Source organism: Salvelinus alpinus, chromosome 23 (assembly GCF_045679555.1).
Source record: "Salvelinus alpinus chromosome 23, SLU_Salpinus.1, whole genome shotgun sequence".
Taxonomy (NCBI): domain Eukaryota; kingdom Metazoa; phylum Chordata; class Actinopteri; order Salmoniformes; family Salmonidae; genus Salvelinus; species Salvelinus alpinus.
Genome location: NC_092108.1, coordinates 30,724,373 through 30,749,945, shown reverse-complemented (window position 1 = coordinate 30,749,945; position 25,573 = coordinate 30,724,373). Strand labels below are relative to the sequence as shown.

Here is a 25,573-nt window from a genome sequence, read left to right as displayed (position 1 = left end):
TACTTGGAAAATAACGTAATGTCAGCTAGATGGCAACAGTGGCCTTGTCATTAACCTAGCTACCGTTTCTGTACATCTGAATACACTTCAGTGTTCACTTCCTCTGTCTGTTGATACATATCACCATAACACATTATGTTCTTCCATATAGGCAGCATTCTTTGTTAATTTAGTTCTATACCCAGTTTATAATGTTGGTTTGGTTATGACACTCATTGACTTCCATCTGCAAAATGTCAGATTCATTTTTGCTTTATGAATCTGAGCTTTAGTGTGCTCTGAATGAATAAAGCTAACTTATGCACTGATTCCAATTCAATGTATCTCTTTTTTCTCTCATGCTTAGCAATCTAAATGGATCTATCCAGCTATGTAGGATTATACTGAACCAAGAATGTTGTTTTATATAAAAGTCCACAGACATTTTGGAAGAAAAATCCAACAACCAGTATAAAAAAAAAGTAACTTCAAAATATCAATTTCAGGCTGTGTGGTGCCTCTTCGAGTGGATATCAAAGCAAATGTCTATTTAAAAAGGGCAGGCGAATGGAATGAATAAAAGGTTTCATGGATTGCAGGGTTTTTCAAGGATAAAACTACTGACATTTTCCCTTGACAAACCCTGGATTTTGTGCATGCTCTTTTGTCTCTTTCTGGCTGTGAAAGTCACTGTGACATCAGTCTGATGGTGAGCTTTCAATGATATTGAAAGGCAAGAACATCATACAATTCATTAATTTATTTTACGTAGGGCTACATAATAGGTTGAACGTTCAAATTATACATTTTACTGATTCCAGACTGAATTTGAGATGTACAAATAATAATGCATCAATTCTAAACAGATCCATTTCTGAACATAACATGCAATTTTATGGTTCAGAAAAGCACCAGTCCATCTGGTCAAGTCATTTGCACATTCAACCAGGGATTTAGCGCCATCAAGTGGTTATTGAACAACACAGCAAGGCACTGAATTCCTTAAACCTGTAATTTGCTACTTATTATTCCTAACATTGAGCTACAGCAGTCGCTGTCATGCCATTTAAGATGAGGGAAGACATCTGTTTGTTTAATGGCCTTATTTCTATTACAGCATATTGGATGACTGTCATTCAAATACATTTTATTTGTCACATGCAACGAAATGCTTACTTACAAGCCCTTAACCAACAATGCAGTTCAAGAAATAGAGTGAAGAAAATATTTACAAAATAAACTAAAGTACATTTTTTTAAATAAAACAATAAAATAACAATAATGAGGCTATTTACAGGGGGTACCGATGAACAGCAGCAGTGTAAAAACAAAGGGGGTGTCAATGTAAATAGTCCGGGTGGCCATTTGATTAATTGTTCAGCAGTCTTATGGCTTGGGGGTAGAAGCTGTAAAGGAGACTTTTTGACCTAGACTTGGCGCTCTGGTACTGCTTCATATTCCATTCATCCAGTTCAATGTAACATCGATAGGTTTAGGCTGTTACAGGATACCCTAATTTTGCCTATACTATACCCATCATGAGTTTGCTACAACATAGCCTATAAATTAAAGTTTACAAAGTAGGTGCACACAGGTCAAGAGAAAAAATGAAGGTGACAGTGACACATGGACAGAGTAATCATTAGTCCAACAAGTGGTTAGTTGCGAACATTAGTTTTTATTGGACAAATTCAGTTATGTTTATTCCCAATTCGTTCCTTTGATTCCATTTAAAAACGTTTTTCAACACAATCGGCAGAATGAATACACCCCTAAACATGCGTAACCACAGTTCACTTTCATAGCAGCCACGTTGCATTCCTTCTTGCATCTCTGTGCTTTCCTCCTCTTACCTTTTCCCTTCGCTTGTGGACTTCAATGCACAACACATCAGCTGTATGTGACCAAGCAAAAAAACCTTTACAAGTCAAACCATATCATAATCGAAGCACAGCCTACAACTTTTTCAGTTCTGTCCACACATTTTATATAGGATTGAGGTCAGGGCTTTGTGATGGCTACTCCAATACCTTGACTTTGTTGTCCTTAAGCCATTTTGCCACAACTTTGGAAGTATGCTTGAGGTCATTGTCCATTTGGAAGACCCATTTGCGAGCAAGCTTTAACTTCCTGACTTGCTTTTGTGGCGGTTTTGGAGCAGTGGCTTCTTCCTTGCTGAGCGACTTTTCAGGTTGTGTCGATATTGGACTCGTATTACTGTGGATATAGATACTTTTATACCTGTTTCCTCCAGCATCTTCGCAAGGTCCTTTGCTGTTGTTCTGGGATTGATTTGCACTTTTCGCACCAAAGTACGTTATAACGGCTGTGTACATGTTTATACTTGCATACTATTGTTTGTACAGATGGACGTGGTACCTTCAGGTGTTTGGAAATTGCTCCCAAGGATGAAGCAGACTTGTGGATGTCTACAATTTTTTTTCTGACGTCTTGGCTGATTTCTTTTGATTTTACCATGATGTCAAGCAGAGGCACTGAGTTTGAAGGTAGGCCTTGAAATACATCCACAGGTACACCTCCGATTGACTCTAAATATGTCAATTTGCCGATCAGAAGCTTCTAAAGCCATGACATAATTTTCCGATATTTTCAAACTATTTAAAGGCACAGTCAACTTAGTGTATGTACACTTCTGACCCACTGGAATTATGATACAGTGAATGATAAGTGAAATAATCTGTCTGTAAACAATTGTTGGAAAAATTACTTGTGTCATACACAAAGTAGATGTCCTAACCGACTTGCCAAAACTATAGAAATTTGTGGAGTGATTAAAAAACAAGTTTTAATGACTCCAACCTAAGTATGTAAACTTCCGACTTCAACTGTATGAACGATTCCTACACAGTCTTTGCTTATAGGAAACAGAGTGGAAGAGGCAAAGTCTCAGTGTAGCAAAATCTTTGCTTGAAATGATGTCTTTATTTACGATTGTTGAAAAATATAACCCAGAAAGTTTATTTGATGGAATTTAGCTTTCATCATGAGACCAACATGTTTAGGCTATTTCCTTTTTCTACAATGCCTCTGTACAGTTTATTCTACTTGCTGTAATAAACATGAAATGCATTTTGTTTGACGAGGGAAGTAAATATCATACAAAAAGTAGCTGCAGTAAAATACAAGAGAATAAAAATAGAATAACTATATTTTATAAAAGACAAGAGAATGGCCGTGTTCTGACCAGGCATTGCTGACGCAGATCTTACAAAGCCTGGATAGGTATTTTAAGTATCAGCAAAGATGATCTATTATATTGACATGATATTCTAGTGACCACTCTAACAATAGAAATACATGTTGTCAATGATGGTTAGTGCTATACGGCATCCTTCATATTCACCCTAACAGCAGGGGTTCCAGGATTATTTCCAGCAACATCGCAAACTGTTTTAAAGACTGAAGGACAGGGTATGGTAGTGCTCCACTTCTCCCTGTCAGAATATGCAACAGAGGACTTGGAAAGCATATCAACTACTGTACAAATGGCAATATGGTTATTGTGAGTAACCTAATTTATGTTCTTTTAACTACACCTTCTATTGAGTTTACACAAACTATCATCTCCTACCATTCTGATAGATTGGAAAACATGGTTCTAACATTAATAATTTGGTTCTTACTCCATTGGTTACCTCGAGGCAGATGCCCCAGGCACAGAGTGGCCCACACTCATGGAATATGGTGCTTTTAAATGTTAGAGCAATCACTCGTAAAACATTTCTTGTGAATGACCTTATTACTGAGTGCAAAGTTGACTGCATGTATGTTTATCACTGAAACATGGCTGTCTTCAGACTGTAGTGCCCCTCTTATTGAAGCTTCCCCCCCGGACTACAGCTTATCATACTCTATCAAAAAGGGAAAAGGGTAGGGGGACAGCCTCTATTTTTACGAATGCGCTCAGTTGTAAGAACATTTCGTTTGGCTACTTTGGGTATTTTGAGCATCATGCTATGCTGTTTAAATGTCAGCCACCAGTGTTGGCCATAACCCTGTATCGGCCACCAAAGCACTGCTCCACATTCTTTACTGATTTCTCTGAACTATTGTCTATTGTCCTTGAGAACTATGATAAAATCATTGTGTTGGGTGATTTAAATATTGATGTTGACAAAGAGCCTGACTCCAAGACTACTACCTTGTTGTCCATAGCAGAGGGTAATACTGAATGCATTATTAAGAAACGCTATCTTACCTCTGAAGTTGTTACAGATTTTATTGAGTGTATGAACAATACTCCATCACCTATTCTGCCATCCTCTTGTGATGATTTAGTTGATGACTTGAATAGTGAATTAAGGGCAACCATTGATACCATAGCTCCAGTAAGGTTGATAAAGGCCATATCCAAATGGAGAGCCCCTTGGATGAGTGAGGAAACGAATCAATTAAAGAGAAATTTCAGAAAGGCAGAATGAAAGTGGAGAAAGTCAAAGTTGCATGTCCATTATGATATTCTGAGACGGCAACTTGGCAATTAGAAATGCCAGACGGGCTAATTTTTCTAACTTGACCAATTATAATCAGAATAATTCAAGAGTGCTCTTCTAAACTGTTGATAAATCCTACCCCCACAAACCTATGTGAACTTTCCCTCACATCTAAATGTGGTGAGTTTGCGGCATATTTCAGAGATAAGATAAAACATTAGGCTGGGTGGAGAATGGTCAGATATCTAAAGAATAATAATGTAATATGGGTTGTTATTTTGTGATGTCATTAAAAGTGTTATAAAGGAAACACTGTAACTTAAAGTATATACACTACATGTACAAAGTCTCCATCCTTTACGTTGTGCATGAAATATAAACAATGATGAAAGTATTTTTGCTAAGATAATAATGTGATTTTAGGAGCCAAAAGAGATCATTTGTCTCCTATAAACTTTGCACAGTAAGTAGCCACGGCGGAAATGAGGTCAGAGAGCGTGTCAGCCTGACGGAAACGTCCCTTTCGACCAGAGTGCATAAAAGGATTGGTAAAAAATTCTCATTGAGACCAGAAAGGCATCAAGCTGCAGCTCACGTCCAAAGAGGTTCGAACTCTGAATATCAACACGAGGTAGAGGTGAGAAGCCACCTCCCGGACAATCCCTGGTACGGCTGATTAGCCATCCTAAGTAAAGTAACCAGAAAAGCTCATTTAAGTGTGACCATTCTACTACTCTTCAAATCATCCTGTTCTACTACTCTTCTCAAATCACCGTATTCTACTACTCTTATCACCAATGGGAACCATCGACACGGCCGGCTAGCCTATCTTCCAAGGTGAATAACATGGAGAGTCAGCCTTTAGTTATTATGCTCCCAGGATCTGGAATAGCCTGCCAGAAAACCCCCAGGGGGCCAAAACTGTGGACATATTTAAAAGAAATCTTAAAACACCCCTTTTTAGCTTTACTTTTTCTTAGGGTTCTTTTTAGTTGTTCAGTTTTTATTGTTATTCTTTAGTTTTTTTTCTTCCTGTGAAGCACATTGTATTGCATTCTGTCTGAAATGTCCTGTATAAATAAAGCTTGATTTGATTTTATACCCTAACCTTAACCCTTATCCTAACCCTAAACGTAACCATAACCCTTACTTAACCCTTACCTTAACCATTTTAAATGTAAACTTCAATGGGGTGGGGACGTCCCAAGGTTTCCAGATAGCAAGGACCCAACAAAGATGGAAGGCAGGTGGGAGGTGGCGAGATCAGGTTGGTCTATTCTTGCCAATGATAGGGCAGATATGCATGTGACCAACAGATACAACTAAGTCATTTTTCTCAAAGTTGCCGAATGCCACATGCTTCCACTTATATCAATCAGTACACTGTAACAGCCCAGTGGCGTGTATTCATGGATGCCAAGGGAAGAAAGGGTTCCCCAAAAAATTGACCAAGAAAAAAAGAAAAAAAAATGTTTTTTTTCATTTCTCTGTGTTTCATCATTTTTCTTCAATTCGCGAGAGGCTGAATGTATTGTATCTCACCGGAGAAAGCATCTGAGGGCGCGAAACAGTGCCCATCTGTCTCTGTATGTGTAGGCCATCTATCTGACGCTGTCTGCTCCAAAAGAGTATGACATTGTTGCCACCAGTAGTATTGACTGCAAGGGAAGCAAGCGAGCATTTGGCAAAATATTTTTTTTATCTAAACCAAGATGGACCACAGCCTGTCCTTTCCAATGGGAACAAATTAGTCATGGTGGGCAGAACAAGCAAGGAGGTGGGAAGAGCCAAGCATGAGCTAGAGAGATCCTATTGGCCCGTTCTAACATGAGTTCCACTTATTTTTTTATTTTTTTTTAGTAAAAAATAATACAAATTAAATCTAAGCAGCCAATTACCTTGTTATTTTTTTCCATCTCTCATGCCATATTCCCATTGCTATAGTTATAGTTATTACATCATGTAATGAATGTAGAGCTCAGTAGAAAGTATGTTTACTGGCGAATTGTAGCTAGCCATCAAGTGATTCTATGGAAATCAAGTCCAGTCTGCTGTGGAACTCGACGTTGTGTAATACACACTCTCGTTGTACTGAACGGGACTACGGGACTTGGTTTGCTTTGTTTATAAATGATTTGGCAAAATAAATTAAATAGTTAAATATTGGAGTAAGATATTATGATGAAATGCTAAGTATCCTGATGATATTATTTTGATGGCAGAAACTGATGATATTATTTTGATGGCAGAAACTGAACAAGACCTGCAGAAAATGTTATTATGTGCAGTCAATTGGTGTAAAAGATGGAGACCCATGATCAACCAGACAAAAACACAGATAATGCATTTTAGAAAACCAGGTGCTAAGACAAGTGTTTTTCAGTTTTATTTTGGTGAGACATTCTTGAGTTTACAAGCATTTATAAATATTTGGGTATTTTTATTGACAAACATATTACCTTTCTATACGGAACATCTGCCCTGGCCGACTCAGCAAGTAGAGCTCTTGGGGGAGTTATAGGATAAACAAAAACACTGAAAGATATTGGTTATGTTACGTATTCCAAACTGTATCAGACATGTGTGTGTCCTGTTCTGGACTATTCAGTAGGAGTGTGAGGTGCCAAGATGTATTTTAGAAAGGAACATGTCCATAACAGAGCAGTATGTTACTTTTTGGGTGTCCACAAGTTTGCACCTATACTTGAAATAACTGGGGACATGGGCTGGAAACCCTGTGAGGTGAGATGGAAGGCGTGTATGGTGAGACTTTGGAATAGACTGTTGCCAACTGCCAGAATAGCTGGTAAAGTTTTTCAATGGGATCTATCCATAGAGACAGCCTGGACAACTGAAATGTCCGACCTTTTTCAACAGTCTGACATCTGTACAAAAAACTAATTAAGGGTAACATAGACATGATTAAAAAACAACTGATGCAATACTAAAAACAATGGAGGAGATTAATCATAAACCCAAATTGAGAATCTTTAGTTTGATTAAGGGTGAATTTGTGTGTGAGCGATATATTATGTATAACCTACCTAAAAGCAAGAGATCACTATGTGCACAGGTCAGATCAGGGATATTGTCTCTGCGTATTGAAACAGGTAAGATCAGGGATATTGCGTCTGCGTATTGAAACAGGTCGGTATTGTGGTGAAATGGAAGAGGAAAGACTATGTAACCTTTAAGAAATAGAGAATGAAACTCAGTTTATCCTCTACGATATACGCTTGCTCTTATTCCAGAAAGCACACCAGATATACACTGGCATTATGTGGATGAGTGATGAGGAGAAATGTAAGTGTTTTTTTGTCCATTGTGTATTTCCGTTTGCAGAATATTTAGATAAATCCTGGAATAAAATAAAAAGGGCTACCTATAATTAAATTGTAAAAATATTTTGCTTCCATGTGGTAAATGGCATGTGTGTATATAGATTGTGTATATGCTTGTCTCCCATACTAATCTTTTTTTTTTGCCAGTCTGGTTTCAAGTGACTTCTGTTTCTTTTTATTTCTGTATTTATTTGTCTGTCTGTCTGAATGAATGTACAGTGGGGAGAACAAGTATTTGATACACTGCCGATTTTGCAGGTTTTCCTACTTACAAAGCATGTAGAGGTCTGTAATTTTTATCATAGGTACACTTCAACTGTGAGAGACGGAATCCAGAAAATCCAGAAAATCACATTGTATGATTTTTAAGTAATTAATTTGCATTTTATTGCATGACATAAGTATTTGATACATCAGAAAAGCCGAACCTAATATTTGGTACAGAAACCTTTGTTTGCAATTACAGAGATCATACGTTTCCTGTAGTTCTTGACCATGTTTGCACACACTGCAGCAGGGATTTTGGCCCACTCCTCCATACAGACCTTCTCCAGATCCTTCAGGTTTCGGAGCTGTTGCTGGGCAATACGGACTTTCAGCTCCCTCCAAAGATTTTCTATTGGGTTCAGGTCTGGAGACTGGCTAGGCCACTCCAGGACCTTGAGATGCTTCTTACGGAGCCACTCCTTAGTTGCCCTGGCTGTGTGTTTCGGGTCGTTGTCATGCTGGAAGACCCAGCCATGAACCATCTTCAATGCTCTTACTGAGGGAAGGAGGTTGTTGGCCAAGATCTCGCGATACATGGCCCCATCCATCCTCCCCTCAATACGGTGCAGTCGTCCTGTCCCCTTTGCAGAAAAGCATCCCCAAAGAATGATGTTTCCACCTCCATGCTTCACGGTTGGGATGGTGTTCTTGGGGTTGTACTCATCCTTCTTCTTCCTCCAAACATGGCGAGTGGAGTTTAGACCAAAAAGCTCTATTTTTGTCTCATCAGACCACATGACCTTCTCCCATTCCTCCTCTGGATCATCCAGATGGTCATTGGCAAACTTCAGACGGGCCTGGACATGCGCTGGCTTGAGCAGGGGGACCTTGCGTGCGTTGCAGGATTTTAATCCATGACGGCGTAGTGTGTTACTAATGGTTTTCTTTGAGACTGTGGTCCCAGCTCTCTTCAGGTCATTGACCATGTCCTGCCGTGTAGTTCTGGGCTGATCCCTCACCTTCCTCATGATCATTGATGCCCCACGAGGTGAGATCTTGCATGGAGCCCCAGACATAGGGTGATTGACCGTCATCTTGAACTTCTTCCATTTTTGAATAATTGCGCCAACAGTTGTTGCCTTCTCACCAAGCTACTTGCCTATTGTCCTGTAGCCCATCCCAGCCTTGTGCAGGTCTACAATTTTATCCCTGATGTCCTTACACAGCTCTCTGGTCTTGGCTATTGTGGAGAGGTTGGAGTCTGTTTGATTGAGTGTGTAGACAGGTGTCTTTTATACAGGTAACGAGTTCAAACAGGTGCAGTTAATACAGGTAATGAGTGGAGAACAGGAGGGCTTCTTAAAGAAAGCCGGAATTCTTACTGGTTGGTAGGTGATCAAATACTTATGTCATGCAATAAAATGCAAATTAATTACTTAAAAATCATACAATGTGATTTTCTGGATTTTTTATTTTTTTAGATTCCGTCTCACAGTTGAAGAGTACCTATGATAAAAAATTACAGACCTCTACATGCTTTGTAAGTAGGAAAACCTGCAAAATCGGCAGTGTATCAAATACTTGTTCTCCCCACTGTATATATGTATGTATATTATTTTACTGCTCTAGGGACGTAATTATTGTTTGGATAACCTTATTTACTATTAAGTATAGATTATTAAAAAAAAATTCACTCTTTATGCAATGCAGAGAACACCGGAATAAGAATTAGCATTTAATTACCATAGTGAATTATTGTAATGTTTGTTTATGTGTCAATTAATCCCATAAGGGGTGGGTTGCCAATTGGCGATTTGACACGAAAATAACATTTAATTAATTAATTTGACAAAATCGGTATCCCTTCTAGACATGGGCCAGCGGAGGCTCCTCTGAAGCTCCCGCGGCGTTGGAAAACAGGAAGTAGAATGACGTTTGTTATCACAGTCACATGCTCAAGTCAAGCTCGATCAGCTGACTGCATTCCTTCCCCTTTTTGATGGTTCGATTTTTCTTCTCCAATTGAACGATTTCGGGGGGTGATTAACATTATTTATATTATTCAGACCGTTTGGAGTCAATTGTAAACACCAACCTGAAGCTAGTGTTGTAAGATTGCCCGTAAAATATCGCGGTTTGGGTGATTGAGTGGATCATGAACGGACACGCCATTCTCTACACCGGGGTCACTTTGGCCTTCTGGAGTACTATTCTCATCGTCGGTAAGAAAACGTTGTATATTTGCTAGTTAATGTAATGGGTATAGTTAGCTAATGATGATGGCAAAAATATACTTTATTTAATTAAAAAAGCACTCGTTTGTATTTATTGATTGTGAATGTCTTTGCTTGACAGGTACTGTGCTGACTTGCTAACTAACGTGACGTTATCCCGCTGCGCTACTAGTTAGTAGTAGATAAATTGTCTCTGCAGTGATGTGATGGCTTGTTCACATATGTCATAATGTTTCAGGATTCCTAGTTATTTAGCTTTCTAGCTTCCTTGCATTGAATGTTGTTATTGACGCTTGTGGCACTGCCGTCCAAAAACTTGTTTAGCCATTTGTTTGTAAGAATTTGACGAAATGCTTACAGGAAGTAACGTAGCTTGCTTGCTAACTAGTTAACGTTAGCTAGCAAGCGATTAACTAACTAATGTTCGACTGCATAGTATAAGGCCCTGCACTAACAGCATAACTTTACTATAGAAAACGTATATACCACAACATAGCTAAATAAATCACGCTAGCTTAGTTTCTACAGTCAGAAAAATAGGAACCTAAGCCCTTCTCGTGTGACCTATCACACTTACCTTCTGACATTTCATAATTTCTCGGGCACAATTTGGTTCTGTATCTCAGTGGCTTGACATTGCATGTACTGTACAGAAACACACATACATCTACATACAGTGTACACACACATGCATAAACTCATGAAAACGTTTCCACTTTTTTTCTGCGTTGGTGATATTTTTCAGGTATCTGCTACACAATCTTCGATCTTGGATTCCGCTTTGATGTGGCATGGTTAGTATGACAGTCTCTTGTCTTAGTTAGAACAGTCGGATATATCATAGGCATAAGAATATAGGCAACAATTCTGAGTCTGGTGCTGATTACTAATAGAATTCCAGTCAGGTGGTATTTTAGAAGTCTTGACCTAGACTGATGCTTAGAATGTTTGATTTTCATGGTAAACTGGTACTCTCTCCCTCAGGTTCTTGACAGAAACGTCGCCCTTTATGTGGGCAAACCTTGGGATTGGCTTGGCCATCTCGCTCTCTGTTGTCGGAGCAGCTTGGTGAGTATTCTTAATTTCCCTCTTGAGTGTTGCATCAGAAGAGATTGTCCAATATGAATAGGGAAGTTCTGAAATTAGATTTGAAAATTCAAATAGCAACTAGTGTCTTGTCCCCATCCTCTTCCCTATTTCATGCAGGCTAAATTACTACTCCTGGATGGCAGGAGTATTGTTTTAGTGTATCACTGTTTTTATGTTCTGCTTTGTCGGGTTGGTCTGATTTTTGTGATTAAATCAAATATCTTGATTTGACATTGACAATATATTGTGATGTGCTAGACTATACTCTACTTGAACTTTACAAATCAAAACTGTGCAGTTTTATTAGTTAGGCGGTATCAATATGTTAAATGATGTCTACATTTAATTAACCAAGCCTTAGTTTTTCACCAAACTAAGATTATTAAGTGAGAATGCGACTATAATATTGAAAATACATTTAAATTACACAGTCTGGAATTATCTAGTCATTAACAGCGCAAAACGATTATATCGGATATTGCAATATTTGGAGTAACATATTGTAGAAGAGGTCCCCCAGGTATCATCCAAACCTAGTTTTATGTTCATAATGAATTTTGTCCTCCTTGTTTTACAGGGGCATTTACATCACAGGTTCCAGCATCATAGGAGGTGGTGTAAAAGCACCACGGATTAAAACAAAGAATTTGGTCAGGTAAGATATTCAAAGTGAAAATGTCTCATTATGGGCCGGTTTCTCACTCCCTGATTAAGTTTACCCCTGGACTAAAATCACCATTTAAAAATGCTTTCTAGTCAAAATCTAGGCTTAATTTTTGTCTGTATTTGCGTACTGTGTATATATACATTCAAAAGTTTGGGGACACCTATTCATTACAGGGTTTTTCTTTATTTTTTACTATCTTCTACATTGTAGAATAATAGTGAAGACATCAAAACTATGAAATTACACATGATCCCCGAGTGGCGCAGCAGTTTAGTGCACTACATCTCAGTTCTAGGGGCATCACTACAGACCCTGATTCGATCCCGGGCTGTATCACAACCGGCCGTGATCGGGAGTCCCATAGGGCGGCGCACAATTGGCCCAGCGTCATCCGGGTTAGGGGAGGGTTTGGCCGGTGTAGGCCGTCATTGTAAAATAAGAATTTGTTCTTAACTGACTTGCCTAGTTAAATAAAGGTTAAAATAAAAAATATGGAATTATGTAGTCTCCACAAAAGTGATAAACAAATTCTTCAAAGTAGACACACTTTGCCTTGACAGCTTTGCACACTTTGCATTCTCTCAACCAGCGTCATGAGGTAGTCATCTGGAATGCATTTCAATTAACAGGTGTGCCATGTTAAGTTAATTTGTGGAATTTCTTTCCTTAATGCTTTTGAGCCTGTTAATTGTGATGTGACAAGGTAGGGGTGGTATACAGAAGATAGCCCTATTTGGTTAAAGACGAAGTCCATATTATGGCAAGAACAGCTCAAACAAGCATAGAGAAACGACAGTCCATCATTAATTTAAGACAAGAAGGTCAGTCAATCCGGAAAATTTCAAGGACTTTGAAAGCTTCTTCAAGTGCTGTCGCAAAAACCATCAAGCGCTATGATGAAACTGGCTTTCATGAGCACCGCCGCAGGAAAGGAAGACCCAGAGTTACCTCTGGTACAGAGAATAGGTTAGAGTTACCAGCCTCAAATTGCAGCTCAAATAAAAGCTTCAGAGTTCAAGTAACAGACATCTCAACCTTGACTAACCGGTACCCCCACACATTGACTCTGTACCTGTACCCTCTTTATATAGCCTCGCTATTGTTATTTTACTGCTGCTCTTTAATGATTTGTTACTTTGTTCCCTTATTTTTTTTTGGGGGGGGGGGTATATATTTTTTATTTCGTTTATTTTTTAAACTGCATTGTTGGTTAATTAAGGGCTTGTAGTAAGTAAGCATTTCACTGTACGGTCTACCTACACCTGTTGTATTTGGTGAATGTGACATTTGATTTGATCAATGCCTCAGAGGAGACTGTGTGAATCAGGCCTTCATGGTCAAATTGCTGCAAGGAAACTACTAAAGGACTCTAGTAAGAAGAAGAGACTTGCTTGGGCCAAGAAACATGAGCAATGGACATTAGACTGGTCGAAATCTGTCCTTTGGTCTGATGTGTCCAAATTTGAGAGTTTTTATTCCAACCGCTGTGTCTTTGTGAGACACAGAGTAGGTCTACGGATGATCTCTGCATGTGTGGTTCCCACCGTGAAGCATGAAGGTGTGGGGGTGCCTTGATGGTCACACTGTCAATGATTTATTTAGAATTCAAGGCACACTTAACCAGTATGGCTACCACAGAATTCTGCAGCGATACACCATCCCATCTGGTTTACGCTTAGTGGGAATATAATTTGTTTTTTAATGGGACAATGACCCAACACACCTCCAGGCTGTGTAAGGGCTATTTGACTAAGAAGGAGAGTGATGGAGTACTGCATCAGATGAGTTGGCCTCCACAATCACCCAACCTCAACCAAATTGAGATGGTTTGGGATGAGTTGGACCGCAGAGTGAAGGAACAAGTGCTCAGCATGTGTGGGAACTCCTTCAAGACTGTTGGAAAAGCATTCCAGGTGATCCTGGTTGAGAGAATGCCAAGAGTGTGCAAAGCTGTCATGAAGGTAACGGATGGCTACTTTGAAGAATCTCAAATATATTTTGATTTGTTTAACTTTTATTTATTTTTTTACTACATGAAATATGTTATTTCAGTTTTGATGTCTTCACTATTATTCTACATTTATGTATGTATGTATGTATGTTGAAGTCGGAAGTTTACATACACTTAGGTTGGAGTCATTAAAACTCGTTTTTCAACCTCTCCACAAATTTCTTGTTAACAAACTATAGTTTTGGCAAGTCGGTTAGGACATCTACTTTGTGCATGACACAAGTAATTTTTCCAACAATTGTTTACAGACAGATTATTTCACTTATAATTCACTGTATCATAATTCCAGTGGGTCAGAAGTTTACATACACTAAGTTGACTGTGCCTTTTAAATAGCTTTGAAAATATCAGAAAATGATGTCATGGCTTTAGAAGCTTCTGATCGACTAATTGACATTATTTGAGTCAATCGGAGGTGTACCTGTGGATGTATTTCAAGGCCTACCTTCAAACTCAGTGCCTCTTTGCTTGACATCATGGGAAAATCAAAAGAAATCAGCCAAGACCTCAGAAAGAAAATTGTAGACCACAAGTCTGGTTCATCCTTGGGAGCAATTTCCAAATGCCTGAAGGTACCATGTTCATCTGTACATACCATAGTACACAAGTATAAACACCATGGGACTACGCAGCCATCATACCGCTCAGGAAGGAGACCCGTTCTGTCTCCTAGAGATGAACGTACTTTGGTGCGAAAAGTGCAAATCAATCCCAGAACAACAGCAAAGGACCTTGTGAAGATGCTGGAGGAAACGGGTACAAAAGTGTCTATATCCACAGTAAAATGAGTCCTATATCGACATAACCTGAAATGCCACTCAGCAAGGAAGAAGTTACTGCTCCAAAACCACCATTTAAAAAAAGCCAGACTACGGTTTGCAACTGCACATGGGGTCAAAGATCATACTCTTTGGTGAAATGTCCTCTGGTCTGATGAAACAAATGGAACTGTTTGGCCATAATGACCATCGTTATGTTTGGAGGAAAAATGCGGAGGCTTGCAAGCCGAAGAACACCATCCCAACCGTGAAGCATGGGGGTGGCAGCATCATGTTGTGGGGGTGCTTTGCTGCAGGAGGGACTGGTGCACTTCACAAAATAGATGGCATCATGAGGAGGAAAATTATGTGAATATATTGAAGCAACATCTCAAGATATCAGTCAGGAAGTTAAAGGTTGGTCGCAAATGGGTCTTCCAAATGGACAATGACCCCAAGCATTCTTCCATAGTTGTCAAAATGGCTTAAGGACAACAAAGTCAAGGTATTAGAGTGGCTATCACAAAGCCCTGACCTCAATCCTAAAGTAAGTTTGTGGGCAGAACAGAAAAGGTATGTGCCAGCAAGGAGGCCTACAAACCTAACTCAGTTACGCCAGCTCTGTCTGGAGGAATGGGCCAAAATTCACCCAACTTATTGTGTGAAGCTTGTGTAAGGCTACCCAAAACGTTTGACCCAAGTTAAACAATTTAAAGGCAATGCTACCAAATACTAATTGAGTGTATGTAAACTTCTGACCCACTGGGAATGTGATGAAAGAAATAAATAAAAGCTGAAATAAATCATTCTCTCTACTATTATTCTGACATTTTACATTCTTAAAATAAAGTGGTGATCCTAACTGACGTAAGACAGGGAATTTTTACTCAGATTAAATGTCAGGAATTGTGAAAAACTGAGTTTAAATGTATTTGGCTAAGGTGTATGTAAACTTCCGACTTCAACTGTATGTATGTTTTGTATTGATAAGACCACAGTCTTTCCCATCAATGTTTTGTGTTAAATGCTTTTGCTGTCTCGTCCTGTCCACAGCATTATCTTCTGCGAGGCCGTAGCTATATATGGGATCATCATGGCAATCGTGATAAGTAACATGGCTGAGGTAAGCATGAGAGGTGGCTTATGATATGATAATCATTTTGTCCTTTAACAGTGGTGGGAAAAAGTACCCAATTGTCATACTTGAGTAAAAGTAAATATTCCTTAATAGAAAATGACTCAAGTGAAAGTCACCCAGTAAAATACTGCTTGAGTAAAAGTCTTAAGGTATTTCGTTTTAAATATACTTAAATATCAAAAGTAAATGTAATTGCAAAAATATTTTCACTTATCAATTGTAAGAGAACCAGATGGTATAATTGTCTTGTTTTTAATATGTACAGATAGCCAGGGGCACACTCCAACACTCGGACATAATTTATAAATGAAGCATTTGTATTAAGTGAGTCCGCCAGATCAGAGGCGGTAGGGATGACCAGGCTTGTTCTCTTGAGTGTGTGAATTGGACCATTTTCTGTCGTGCTCAGCATTCAAGATGTAAAGAGTACTTTTGGGTGTCAGGGAAAATGTATGGAGTAAAAAGTACATAATTTTCTTTAAGAATGTAGTGAAGTAAAAGTTGTCAAATATAGAAATTGTAAAGTACAGATACCCCCCAAAAATGACTTAAGTAGTACTTTAATGTATTTTTACTTAATTAATAAGCAGTGTTGTAAAGTACTTATCACTATGACTATGGTGATATAGTATTAAGATGTCTTTATTCCAAATGGCACCCTATTCCCTATATAGTGTACTCCTTTTGGTCAGAAGTAGTGCAATGAATAGGAAATAGGGTACCATTAAGGACTGAACCTGTGGTAACTAGCCGTAGCCTCAGGAAGGGCCTTCTTGGAGAACGGCCTTGAATCTTTCTTCAGGCTTACTGATGTATGATACTGTAGTAGACGGCTCCAATTTTATTAGAGACATTCTATTTCTTTACACACCATCTTTCCGTTTATAGAGCTTTAGCGGCACTACACCAGAGACCATTGGGGCAAGGAACTACCAAGCAGGTAAGAAGAGAATTGCTGACATTGGGTGTTAATTAGCCTGTTTGGCATGACCATGAGTGACAAGGAGTTGGCATGATGGCACTAACAGACTGGCACTCAGGCTAGTTGTTGATTGGAAGTCGAACGCGTTCTTAATTTCCAATGATATAAAGGCAGGCTCAACATTTAGATGTAAAGTAGGCACATTTTGCCATTGTATTTTATCATTTGAGCTATTGAAGCCAATTTCAGGCTATAAAGTAAAGACTGTACTGATTGTGTTCTTTCCTGACAGGCTACTCCATGTTTGGTGCTGGTCTTACTGTGGGCTTCTCCAACCTCTTCTGCGGCATCTGTGTTGGCATCGTTGGGAGTGGAGCCGCCCTGGCTGATGCCCAGAACGGCAGCCTCTTCGTCAAAATCCTTATTGTGGAAATCTTCGGCAGTGCGATTGGGCTATTTGGAGTGATTGTAGCCATCTTGCAGGTAACTGACATTCTTTTGCCACAGTTTTCATCCTTTGATTGGTTGAATGGCGTAATCATTCTGTAGCTGATTGCATGAACTGAATATAGGTTTGCTTCTTCTTGTTTTTCTTATTACATAATCAAATATATGTATTTTCTTGTAGACATCGAAAGTAAAAATGGGTGACTAGAAGATGTATCCGCAAGACATAAGATCACGATGACAAGATCAATGGAAGACAAAGCTGGAGAAGCAGATGGATTGTGTAAATACATAGTAAATTATTGAAATGTCTTTTTTGTCTGCGATTGTTTTTAACCATTTGCTGAAGAGTGACATATTTGCACCATTTTGTCTTAAAGGAATGCAACCGAAAGGTTAGATTAAACTGCAGGTGTTTAAGACAAAATCCTATCCCTTTTGAATAAAATTAATGTTCGTATTACCGCAGTTGTAGGAAAAAAGTAATTCATCTCTAGCAAACCTCTTGGCATTCCCTACATACTTTTACTGTTGTACCAAATCTATTACAGTCAGTAGTAGTAGTAGGGACATTTTATTTTATTACATTTCTTTAAAGCCATATTTTGGCAATGAGGCCCTGTCTACTTCCCCAGAGTCAGATAAACTTTTCTGGAATCTGTGTTCAGTTTGAAGGAAGTTAGAGTTTCATGAGCCATCGCAAATCCGTGAAGAGCTGTTCTGTTCATTACATGGAATTGTGATAAATGCCTGTTAAAAAAAATAAAAAAATAAAAATATGGTTTGAAGTATTGAAATGTTTGTATGCAAAAGTCATGGTATAACAAAGCAAATTATTATATCTATGACTAATGTAATCCATAATGTTTTTCACTAGTTTCAGTTACTATATATTTATCAATGACTGGTGTAAGTAACCAGTACTATAGTAACACTAAATGAATCAAAATGTATTGATACAAAGGTGACCTAAAGAGATATTACTCTGAAATGGTAATTGTTGGTTGTTTTACATTAGTCAGCTGTCATTCATTTAATTTGTGTGGATGTATGCATACCATTTTGGTTGGCACTCTTCGGTTCTGATTGGTTAAAAATGAGAATAGTACATTTGTGTGTGTATATAAAGGGTCTGTTGTTTTGTGACCTGAGGCTGTTTACTATTCCATGTACCTTAGCTTGGGTTGTCAGATTTTTTGTTGTTGTTGATGCAAGTGGTCTTTGTCCACATTGAATGAGCTGTGGCTGAATATACATGTATATGATTTTAAGTGACCATCTATTTTTTTTGTTCTTTCTTTCTTAGATAGGTCTGTAACCCCCTGTTAACTATCTGTGGAGAGTGAGAAATGTAGCGGTTTTCTTCAAGACCATTTACCCTTGTACATTATTCTGCTTTCCTCTATTTTTGTGTAACTTTGAGCTTGAATACGCCAAGCTCCTTGTCTTGTGAATGGGCTGACATGTATTATTTTGGAGAGATGGTACTCGAGCAGAACATCGATAAGAACTTCTTCAGACCGGTTGGCCTTTTTCTTAGTCGTGCTTTTGTTTAAAAAAAAATGTATTTAATGAATTAGCTGCAACATCTATGTCCACCAGTGCTACTGATTTTACGACTTTTAGATTGAGCCCTTAAATGTTAAATACAATCATTCTGTCTATTGTCATAAACTGGCATCCATTTTAATATTCATAACATCCAACTTGCTGTGACTGTTGGTCCCAAATGTCACTCTATTCCCTACACAGTGCTCTAAGTTTGACTAGAGCACTATTTGCTATATATAGTGCACTACTGTTGACCAGGACCGGTCAACAATAGTGCACTATATATAGGACATAGGGTGCCATTTGAGATGCACTTATGGAGGGCTCACACTGAGTCCCCATCCTCTCCTTACCAACCATTTTATTTAAATGATTCAGCGGTGTTCATTCCTTACTTTTGAACATTCCTTAGTGACCTTTGGTGTAATACAGGGGTGGCCATCCTGGTCCTGGAGAGCCTCGGTACTGAAGCATTTTACTTCAATGGATAACATTTGGACTGTAAGTCCCAACTGTTGTTGGTTTCAAAGTATGCTGCTTGAGAGAGGGCCGTGAATGCTCATGTCTTACTTTGAGAGACTACGTCCTTGGTTGGCCACCTGTACTGTAGTGGTGTGTCATTCCTCATGTAAATGAAGATCTCTAGACCATGCCTCTGGCTTTAGTGACTGTGTTTAATATGTTGTGGTGAAGCCATTGTTTTGTCATGTGTAAAAGTGGGTCCTCTTGACTTAATTGTCCTTGAAAGAATAAAATACACCAAACTGACCGTTCAATCAAATGTATTTTATGAAGCTTTTTGCGTCAGCTGTTGTCACAAAGTGCTTTAGAGATACCTGCTGCCCTACCAAGCAAAAAGGCACTAACTGCTCGTAGTGTGGAACTGAGAAAAATTGCTTTTATTTACCTTGGTTTCACAGCATGACCCCCATTTTCTTCAAAACAAAATACAATAGAGGTAGGATACTTGTCCCCATGATTAAGCATGTATTTCATGTATCAAAAAGGACATTAACTCTTTTTTTGACCAAATGAGCAGTTGCTGCCTTTTTGCTTGGTAGGGCAGCCTGGCTTAGACCTCAGAGCAAGCTGAGGTGAAATCAGTGTCCAAGAAACTCCCTAAAAAAAAAAAAATGTTAGAGGAACCTGGCTCAGCGGTATGACCCATCCTCTTCTGGATGTAAGTCGTTTAAAAAAAATGTTGTTTCTGTAATGATCTTCCTTATGTCCCAGTCCCACTCTATAATTTCGATAGATGGCGCTATATATTAAATAATTTGCACATTTACTGGGGACCTATCACACCTTATGCCTCTGCCTTATTGCTTAATTACATTTACAAAAGTGGGGGCAGCAACATTTGCTATATTAATTGACTTTTATTGACATCAAATTGTACCCCACAAAAGTGCCGATATTACACTTACTGTAGTCCTGTCTTTTTAGCTGCAAACTACTAGAGATGTGCAATGCTGATAGGACCTAGTATAAGCTCCCTCTGGTGGCAGAATACCCGAGAGTTTGGACCAACTGAGACTCCGTACTGAAGAGAGCGAGATGAACCTGCTACAGTCTCCTTTTTGCTTCATATCAACACCAAACCTAACGGATTGACTGAATTATGAAGATAGAAGATTTACTACACTATATTTGGCATATTGCCCTCCGTAAATGATCAAACAAAATGAGGCATTCATATCTGCCATGTCTTTTATATGGCAAAACGTTTTTAACAGTATCTGCACGAAAAATGAAATGACCGATTTTATCATCAGAAATAAAACGGGCTCCATGCTTTATTACGTGCATTTTTTGTGAGGGCTTTTTGTTATTTTAGTTTTTTTTTAATGACATTTACAGATTTCATATAAAAGCTTGATGCAACAAAAAGGAAATGCATTCATAGAAGAGAGGAGGATTGCTTGCCACCTCAAGGTAAGACTATTCTATTTCATTTGTTCATTACATTTCGTTCTTTTGTTTACCTTGTATTTTTTAATTTAGCCTGCCATTTTGATTCTTCTTTATTATCCCAAACATCTCCATTTATCAACATTTATATGTTTAATTGTGGTTATTGATGTTTTTGTTATACAATTTGCTTTGGTGTCATGCACATTTTGCTGAAGCATCCTAGACCCGTGATTCTACATGCATTTGCAACGTCCTTTTTTTCAAGAGACCCACACGTTCAACAACATTATTTCAATAAGCAGAACGGTCCTTGGAAGCAGCGATGGAAAGATCCATCCTGCGCTGTCCACTGGTATCAACACTGAACAAAAATATAAACGCAACATGTAAAGTGTTGGTCCCATGTTTCATGAACTGTTTCATGAACTGTTCCATGCGCACAAAAAGCTTATTTCTCTAATTTTGTCCACAAATTTGTTTACATCCCTGTTAGTGAGCATTTCTCCTTTGCCAATATAATCCATCTACCTGACAGGTGTGCCATGTCAAGAATCTGATAAAACAGCATGATCATTACACAGGTGCACCTTGTGCTGGGGACAATAAAAGGTCACTCACAACTTTTGTCACACAACACTATGCCACAGATGTCTCAAGTTTTGAGGGAGCGTGCAATTGACATGTTGACTGCAGGAATGACCACCAGAGCTGTTGCCAGAATTTAATGTTAATTGTGTTGTGAACAGACTGCATGGTGGTGTTAGGTTTATGGTATGGGCAGGCATAAGCTACGGACAACGAACACAATTGCATTTTATCGATTGGCAATTTGAATGCACAAAAATACTGTGATAAGATCCTGAGGCTCATTATGAGGCCCATTGTTTTTAAAGTATCTGTGACCAACAGATGCATATCTGTATTCCCAGTCATGTGAAATCCATAGACTAGGGCCTAATGAATTAATTTAAATTGACTGATTTCCTTATACATGTAATTCAGTAAAATGTTTGAAATTGTGGCATGTTGCATTAATATTTTTGTTCAGTGTAGTTATAAGAAGATGTAGCTGAAATGATAATTGTGTAGATAGGCTATAGTGTGTGTACAGAACCTGTCAAAAACTTTGGACACACCTACTCATTCAAGGGTTATTTTTACTATTTTCTACATTGTAGAATAATAGTGAAGACATCAAAACTATGAAATAACAGACATGGAATAATGTAGTAACCATGTGGAATCATGTAGTAACCAAGAAAGTGTTAAACAAATCAAAATATATTTTATATTTGAGATTCTTCAAAGTAGCCACCCTTTGCCTTGATGATAGCTTTGCACACTCTTGGCATTCTCTCAACCAGCTTCATGAGGTAGTCACCTGGAATGCATTTCAATTAACAGGTGTGCCTTGTTAAAAGCTAATTTGTGGAATTTCTTTCCTTCTTAAAGTGTTTGAACCAATCAGTTGTGTTGTGACAAGGTAGGGGTGATATACAGAAGATAGACCTATTTGGTAAAAGACCAAGTCCATATTATGTCAAGAACAGCTCAAATAAGCAAAGAGAAACAACAGTCCATAATTTCTTTAAGACCTGGACGTCAGTCAAAATGGAAAATTTCAAGAACTTTGAACGTTTTTTCAAGTGCAGTCGCAAAAACCATCAAGCGCTATGATGAAACTGGCTCTCATGTGGACCGCCACAGGAAAGGAACAGACACATCTCAACATCAACTGTTCAGAGGAGACTGCGTGAATCAGTCCTTCATGGTTGAATTGCTGCAAGAAACCCCTACTAAAGGAGACCAATAATAAGAAGAGACTTGCTTGGGACTCGTTTGTTTTTCAACAGGACAATGACCCAAAACACACCTCCGGGCTGTATAAGGGCTATTTGACCAAGAAGGAAAGTGATGGAGTGCTGCATCCGATGACCTGGCCTCCACAATCACCCGACCTCAACCCAATTGAGATGATTTCAGATGAGTTGGACCGCAGAATTAAGGAAAAGCAGCCAACAAGTGCTCAGCATATGTGGGAACTCCTTCAGACTGTTGGAAAAACATTCCTCATGAAGCTGGTTGAGAGAATGCCAATAATATGCAAAGATGTCATCACGACAAAGGGTGGCTACTTTTAAGAATCTAAAACATAAAATATATTTTGATTTGTTTAACACTTGTTTTGGTTACTACATGATTCCATATATGTTATTTCATAGTTTTGATGTCTTCACTATTATTCTACAATGTAGAAAATAGTACAAATAAAGAATAACCCTTGAATGAGTAGGTGTGTCCAAACCTTTTATTGGTACTGTATATGTAACCATATAGATGTAACATTGTTTGCTGAATATGCTGAAATTATAGGCGACACCAATAGATATCACTATCTCTTGATCAGAATCTGGATGTCACATCATTGCAATTGTTCCTCATCTTAGTTGTCCATGTAACATTTACCCACTGTGTCATTTTGTGCATTGAAGTGATAAGGTTTGTAGGGCCAAACTGATCATGGATGATCCACTGAAGATCATCCACTGAAGTCTCACGCTAATTATATCCCGCCTGATCACAAACTATTCAGGAATAATATGTTGAGAACTACTTGATTTTAGTTTGTGCACTCTAGCAATGTGGCAGGGCTCTACAGTGCTACCATTTTACATGCATATGCACCAAAATATGTTGCTGTGTGACCTGGATTCAAAATGTAGGAGCATCAGTGTGCCTACAACAAAAGAAATCGGCCATATCATAATTTTTGCAATGATTACTTCACCGCAGCCCCTAAGTGCTATGGAGAATACACTGAGCACAAATTGTTATTTTACAAGGCAAGTCAGTTAAGAACAAATTCTTATTTTACAATGCCTGCCTATCCCAAACGACGCTGGGCCATTTGTGTGGCACCATATGGGACTCTCAATCACAGCCAGTTGTGATACGGCCCAGGATTGAACCAGGGTCTGTAGTGACACCTCTAGCACTGAGATGCAGTGCCTTAGACCGCTGCGCCACTCGGGAGCCCCACTTGCCCCACTATTCATGACCGCCATACTTGCACCACTACTACAAAGAAAACGTCTTGCTACCTCAAATATTTTTCATTGTGATCCAAAATGTCTTTGTGTGCGCCTACATTTATCAATTTAAGTGTACACGGGCTCCCTGTAAAAAAGGTAAGCATAGGCTATCTGTAGGCTGCCAACACTCCAATACTATTTATGATCCTGGAACTTGCTCTCACATTTGCTCTCAAATCATTTTAGCTCCTCATATGTAACTCATTTATTTTTTGTAGGGCAACATCACCACGTTGTTTACATGAGTACTCATTAACCTATTCAATCTGATGGCAACAGTCCCAATTTTAAATCTCTTATCATTCACAATGCATGGCTTCCCCTTAGGATTACATTTGATGGAGAACCTTGCTGGACGGATACTGTTGTCTGGAGCTTTTGAGGCAAGTGGCCTTCGTGCATTACAATGATTGTAGTCCATAGCCTGAGAGCCCCCTCAGGGTGGTCAAAGCAGGTGAGGAGTGACCAGTAGAGGTCGACCAATTATGATTTTTTAACGCCGATACCGATACCGATTACTGGGGGACCAAAAAAACCCGATACCGATTAATCGGACAATTTTTTTTATTTATTTGTAATAATGGCAATTACAACAATACTGAATGAACACTTATTTTAACTTAATATAATACATCAATAAAATCAATTTAGCCTCAAATAAATAATGAAACATGTTAAATTTGGTTTAAATAATGCAAAAACAAAGTGTTGGAGAAGAAAGTAAAAGTGCAATATGTGCCATGTAAGAAAGCTAACGTTTAAGTTCCTTGCTCAGAACATGAGAACATATGAAAACTGGTGGTTCCTTTTAACATGAGTCTTCAATATTCCCAGGTAAGAGGTTTTAGGTTGTAGTTATTATAGGAATTCTAGGACTATTTCTCTCTATACCATTTGTATTTCATATACCTTTGACTATTGGATGTTCTTATAGGCACTTTACTATTGCCAGTGTAACAGTATAGCTTCCATCCCTCTCCTCGCCGCTACCTGGGCTCGAACCAGGAACACATCGACAACAGCCACCCTCGAAGCAGCGTTACCCATGCAGAGCAAGGGGAACAACTACTCCAAGTCTCAGAGCGAGTGACGTTTGAAACGCTATTAGCGTGCACCCCGCTAACTAGCTAGCCATTTCACATCGGTTACACCAGCCTAATCTCGGGAGTTGATAGGCTTGAAGTCTTAAACAGCGCAATGCTTGGAGCATTGCGAGGAGCTGCTGGCAAAACGCACGAAAGTGCTGTTTGAATGAATGCTTACGAGCCTGCTGGTGCCTACCATCGCTCAGTCAGACTGCTCTATCAAATCATAGACTTAATTATAACATAATAACACACAGAAATACGAGCCTTAGGTCATTAATATGGTCGAATCCGGAAACTGTCATCTCGAAAACAAAATATTTATTATTTCAGTGAAATACGGAACCGTTCCGTATTTTATTTAACGGGTGGCATCCATAAATCTAAATATTCCTGTTACATTGCACAACCTTCAATGTTATGTCATAATTACGTAAAATTCTGGCAAATTAGTTTGGAATGAGCCAGGCGGCCCAAACTGTTGCATATACAGTGAGGGAAAAAAGTATTTGATCCCCTGCTGATTTTGTACGTTTGCCCACTGACAAAGAAATTATCAGTCTGTAATTTTAATGGTAGGTTTATTTGAACAGTGAGAGACAGAATATCAAAAAAAAAATCCAGAAAAACGCATGTCAAAAATTTTATAAATTGATTTGCATTTTAATGAGGGAAATAAGTATT

The 25,573-nt window shown here is 38.6% G+C and overlaps 2 protein-coding genes across 4 annotated transcripts in view; both read left to right on the top strand.

Moving 5' to 3' along the window:
* Window positions 1-9,875: 9,875 nt before the first annotated feature.
* On the top strand, window positions 9,876-19,574 carry LOC139550784 (V-type proton ATPase 21 kDa proteolipid subunit c''). Of its 2 annotated transcripts, none has more exons than XM_071361939.1 (8): window positions 9,876-10,203; window positions 10,961-11,009; window positions 11,200-11,283; window positions 11,882-11,959; window positions 15,794-15,863; window positions 16,767-16,818; window positions 17,093-17,283; window positions 17,429-19,574. In XM_071361939.1, the coding sequence occupies exons 1-8, from the start codon at window positions 10,137-10,139 to the stop codon at window positions 17,453-17,455; spliced, it is 618 nt and encodes a 205-aa protein (XP_071218040.1). In that variant the 5' UTR covers window positions 9,876-10,136; the 3' UTR covers window positions 17,456-19,574. The 2 variants fall into 2 exon arrangements, with proteins under 2 accessions (XP_071218040.1, XP_071218041.1); XM_071361940.1 differs by lacking the exon at window positions 9,876-10,203 and adding an exon at window positions 10,305-10,386.
* A 718-nt stretch (window positions 19,575-20,292) lies between these two features.
* Window positions 20,293-25,573, top strand: part of LOC139550783 (beta-1,4-galactosyltransferase 2-like) — a 134,951-nt gene continuing 129,670 nt past the window's right edge. The window contains exon 1 of one of the 2 annotated variants that reach the window (XM_071361938.1): window positions 20,293-20,733. In XM_071361938.1, the coding sequence (XP_071218039.1) occupies window positions 20,677-20,733 (57 nt within the window). In that variant the 5' untranslated portion in view covers window positions 20,293-20,676. The remainder of the gene's footprint in view (window positions 20,734-25,573) is intronic. The other variant, XM_071361937.1, reaches the window with a different exon arrangement.

Coding starts and splice junctions, on each gene's coding strand:
- LOC139550784 (XM_071361939.1), top strand. CDS start 10,137: ATGAACGGACACGCCATTCTCTACACCGGGGTCACTTTGGCCTTCTGG. Junction 11,284..11,881: donor TCTGTTGTCGGAGCAGCTTG/GTGAGTATTCTT, acceptor CTTGTTTTACAG/GGGCATTTACATCACAGGTT. Junction 16,819..17,092: donor GGCAAGGAACTACCAAGCAG/GTAAGAAGAGAA, acceptor CTTTCCTGACAG/GCTACTCCATGTTTGGTGCT.